This window comes from Manacus vitellinus, unplaced genomic scaffold (genome assembly GCF_001715985.3).
Source record: "Manacus vitellinus isolate BGI_N305 unplaced genomic scaffold, ASM171598v3 scaffold_26_pilon, whole genome shotgun sequence".
NCBI classification, from domain to species: Eukaryota; Metazoa; Chordata; class Aves; order Passeriformes; family Pipridae; genus Manacus; species Manacus vitellinus.
Window position 1 is genome coordinate 9,239,046 of NW_021939960.1, and position 4,067 is coordinate 9,243,112.

The following is a 4,067-nucleotide window of genomic DNA, read 5'->3' on the forward strand; positions in this document are numbered from 1 at the left end:
GGGATGGGCGGGCAGGGGAGGCTGGAACAGCGGGACTGGGCCGGGCACCGGCCCGGAGGGAGGATCTGGGTTAGACCGGGCCGGGGCAGGGGGGTCCCGTGCCTCCCCGTCTGACCCCTCCACCCGCAGCTTCACGGACCCGAGCGTGTCTATGGACCTGCTGCGCGCTGTGCTGCAGCCCAGCATCAACGAGGAGATCCGGGGCGTCTTCAACAAGTACATGAAGGTGAGTGCAGGGCACAGGTGGGCAGCAGGTGTGTGGGGGCACCTGGGCTGTCACCGAGGCCATCACGCCAGTCTGTGGGAGCTGGGCCCTGCGCCTGCCTCGACACTGCACAGGCTCTCAGCCTCTCCTGCCTTCTCCTCTCCAGTTTTTCCAGACAGCAGCAATCAACGTGCGTGATAATGTTGGGGAGGAGGTGGACCCGGAGCAGCTCATCCAGGAGACCTGTCGGAGCTGCCTGGAGCAGGTGGGTGCTGGCGAGGGGTTCCTTGGGCACCTGATTCAGCAGAGCAGCCTGGTCAGGATGTGTCCCTCTTAACAGCTTTGCTGTCACTGTGAGGGGACATCCTCAGCCCTTGCGTGGCTGCTGTGCTGGGATTCATTCTCACTGGGAAGAGGGGAGTGGTCAGAGCTGGGCAGCTCATGCTGCCACTTTTCACTGCTGCTGTCAGAACATGGCACACGGCTGGACCACCCATCAGAGGGTCCTGGTGGTGTGGGGCAGGATGCTTTCCTTTCACATCTTGCTTTTCTGCCAGTTGACCATAGTTATGATGCTCAGATTGTGCTTTTGCATCTGGCCATCTGTGGAAGCATGGCCTGATAGCACTCCAAGAGCAGAGCTGGTGCAGGGCTTTCAGGCAGATACACGGAGATGGAGGTTGCTGGTGGGGCCCTCTCTGAGCCCAGAATCCCTGGAAACTTCTTTCTCTTCTTGCAGGCCAAACTGCTGTTCTCTGACGGCAAAAAGGTGGTTCCCAGGTTGCCCCATGAGCAGGCAGGGACAAAGGTAAACTTTGTGATTGTACCCAGAGGCTTAAATGATTTGTGAGAGCTGGGAGGAGGAGAACAGTTGGAATCCCTTTTGTTCTCTACCTCTTGTCCCCCAGCACTGTAGTGCAGAGGCAGAGTAGGGGTTGTTGGGCTGGGAGGGAATACAGGGCAAGGAGAACCTCAGGTGCTGCTGCTTATGGTGTGGTGCTGCTCACCAGCATGGGCTGTGATCAGTGTTTAACTGCAAAGGAGAGAGGGTCAGCATTTACCTGGCCTTTGGGATGCAGGGGGCTCCACACAACCAGGAGGGGAGAAGGGCCCTGCTCATCCCGCTGCCCTTCCTCTTCCAGCGTGCCCGACAGATGGATGAGGAGCTGAGCCGTCGAGGGAGCCCCATTCCCAAAAAGGTAAGAGGGGATTTTGTTTTGGCAAGCCTGGTCCTCCTTCCTGGCCATTCCCACCATATGAGTGCGTGCAGGTGCACCGTCGGCTTTTGTGAGGCCTGAGAGGTGCTTGCTCTGGTGCCAGGGAGCATTTCTGCCCGTGACAAAAGGAGCAGCTTCTCTGGGATGGGGAGGGTCCCCAAGAGGGTTCCCTGAGCCAGCACAGCCAAGTCACAGAAGGGTTTCTTCCATGCAGAGAAAGGGGCGGCCTCCAGGACAGAGCCTGTCGAACGACCGCGGGGTCTCGGGCATGGCAGCGTGAGTACGGGTCCTGAGCTAGAGCCCCCGTTTGGGGAGGGCAGGGGGAACGAGGCTGCCCAAATGGGGGAGGCACAGAAACCCCACAATCCCCTTCCCTCCTGCAGAGAGGCAGTGGGAGTTCTGGAGACAGGGAGGGGTCTTAGGTTGAGGTGTGTCCCTCCAGAAGGCAAAGACCTTCAAGGAAAAGGTTTTAAAGAGGCCCAAAAGGGTGAAAAGATCCAGATGGACCATTCAGAGTGAGCAGTGAGGCACAGGAGGGGTGGGATCTGGGCAGCTGAGAGAGGAGAATGTGCATCAAAGCTGAGGGTCCAGAGCTGGGCGCTCCGGGGGAATGCAAGATGTGAACAAGGGTGGATCTGGAAAGGCTGGGGCTCAATCCCTGCTGCTGGTGGTGACTGTGCTGGTTCTGCAGGGCCTCATTCTTACAGCATTTTCCTTCCCCTCAGGTGGAAGCTCAAAGTCTCTGAACCTGTGAGAAGGGATGGACCAAAGGTATTGGCTGGCCAAGGCTGCTGGGCTCCCCCTCTCCTCCCCTTTGCTCCTGCCTGCGGCTGCAGGAGCACAGGACAACGCAGGCTGTGCTCTGCCCCGATGGGGCCCTGGGGCGGGGGGGCAGGACGAGGAGCGAAGTGCCCGGAGGCCTTTTTTGGTCTCCCCAGGCACTGTAGCCTGTAGCTGTGCAGTGTGGTGCTGCTGAGGGAGACCTGGGGAGAGTAGGAGTAGCCAGGAAAATCCCACAAGCGTTTCCCACAAGGGAAACTGCTTAGATCAGCCCAGACAGAATGTAACATCCCTCCCCTGCAGAAGGCTGGAGGTCTGTGGCCAGCTCCTTCCCTCCCAGGCCGGGGGCAGCTCCGAGGTTCCCTGTCAGAGAGCCGAGGCTCATGGAGCGTGGCCGGCACCAGCTTAATTTCTAATGCTGCCCCTTTTCCAATTGCTCTGTAGTGGGATCCATCCCGACTGACTGAAACCACAACCTTTGTGCTGGGATCTCGAGCAAACAAGTAAGGAACGGCCCTGTCGATGGAGGGTGGTGTCCCCAGGCAGGAGCCCGTGACACTCCTCCCGTCACTTCGCTTCTCTGCCTCCAAAGCAGTAGGAAGGGCTTGGGGAGGAGAGGGGTGTCCCCGTGCCACCACAGCCACCCTCCCTGCAGCCCTGACACCCCTCACGTTCCTCTTGCAGAGCTCTCGGGATGGGAGGAACAAGAGGGCGACTCTACATCAAGCACCCCCACCTCTTTAAGGTCAGATGCCACAGCCAGACGGTTTCCCATGGGAATCGGGGGCGCATGCTTTGGCTCGTTTGTTCACTCCCTCCCCCTTGCCCTCGTTTGTTATCTCGGATCACATTCCCAAGGTCTTGGCTAGCACACGGAACATGAGCCGACATGGCAGGTTTTGCTGGAGCCAGGGCTGAGGCTGGAGCAGGGCAGGCGGTGCAGAGTCGAGCGCTCCCCCCACGGGCAGCACATGGGGGGCACAGCGTCCTGCAGGAGGGGGGGCCTGAGCCGAGGGTCTGTCACCCCTGCTCAGCTCGGTCCTCGCTGCTTTATTGCAGTACGCGGCCGACCCGCAGGATAAGCACTGGCTGGCAGAGCAGCAGCACATGAGGGCCACTGGGGGCAAGATGGTGAGTACGGCCGGGCACAGGGCCCGCCGCAGGGCCAGCACGGGCGGAGGAGCCGCAGCACAGGCAGCTGTGGCAGGAGGTTAGGCAGGGCACGGAGGCACAGCTGCCCCCAGGGTCTGTCCCCTGCCCTCTGGGGTTTGGGTGCAGGCTTGAGGGGCAGAGCTGGATCCCACAGGGACAGTGCTGGCCAGGGATGGGGGGAGTGATCCTGCCTCAGCCGCCCCTCACAGGCGCCCTGAGGTGTCCCCCACCTTGTGCCACAGGCCTACCTCCTCATCGAAGAGGACATTCGGGATTTGGCTGCCAGTGAGGATTACAGGTGAGGACCAAAGCAGAGATGCTGCTGTGCCTGGGGCTCCTTCCCTGGGGGCCCCCACCGTGCCCCCCCTTCACTGCATGGGAGCCCTGTGCTGGAGGAATCCTGTTCCATGCCAGCTGGGGGGGCTTGGTGCCAAGTGTTGGGGGGCTTGGTGCTGGCTGGGTGTTCATGGTAGGTTTGGGCACGGTGCTAGTTGTGGTCCATAGCAGGTTTGGTGGGTCTGGGCTTGGTACTGGTTGGGGTCCATGGTGGGTTTGGGGTCCTCGGTGGGTGCCGGGGTCCCTCTGTCTCAGCCCTTTCCCTCCCAAGGGACTCGGTGGATCTGCGGCTGGAGGAGCTGAAACCCTTCATCCCGCCGGCCTGGATGACGGAGAAGATGCAGAAACACATGGAGACGCTTCGTCGCGGAGGGGAC

The 4,067-nt window shown here is 60.8% G+C and overlaps 1 protein-coding gene across 1 annotated transcript in view; it reads left to right on the forward strand.

Moving 5' to 3' along the window:
* Nucleotides 1-4,067, forward strand: part of DNTTIP1 (deoxynucleotidyltransferase terminal interacting protein 1) — a gene marked incomplete at its 3' end in the record, with an annotated part of 10,391 nt that extends 6,324 nt beyond the window's left edge. Inside the window, exons 3-13 of the mRNA XM_029960418.1 lie at nt 16-226; nt 372-470; nt 945-1,013; nt 1,348-1,404; nt 1,637-1,698; nt 2,148-2,193; nt 2,647-2,705; nt 2,887-2,947; nt 3,262-3,333; nt 3,597-3,652; nt 3,962-4,067. Coding sequence (XP_029816278.1) covers nt 16-226; nt 372-470; nt 945-1,013; nt 1,348-1,404; nt 1,637-1,698; nt 2,148-2,193; nt 2,647-2,705; nt 2,887-2,947; nt 3,262-3,333; nt 3,597-3,652; nt 3,962-4,067 — 898 coding nt within the window. The remainder of the gene's footprint in view (nt 1-15; nt 227-371; nt 471-944; nt 1,014-1,347; nt 1,405-1,636; nt 1,699-2,147; nt 2,194-2,646; nt 2,706-2,886; nt 2,948-3,261; nt 3,334-3,596; nt 3,653-3,961) is intronic.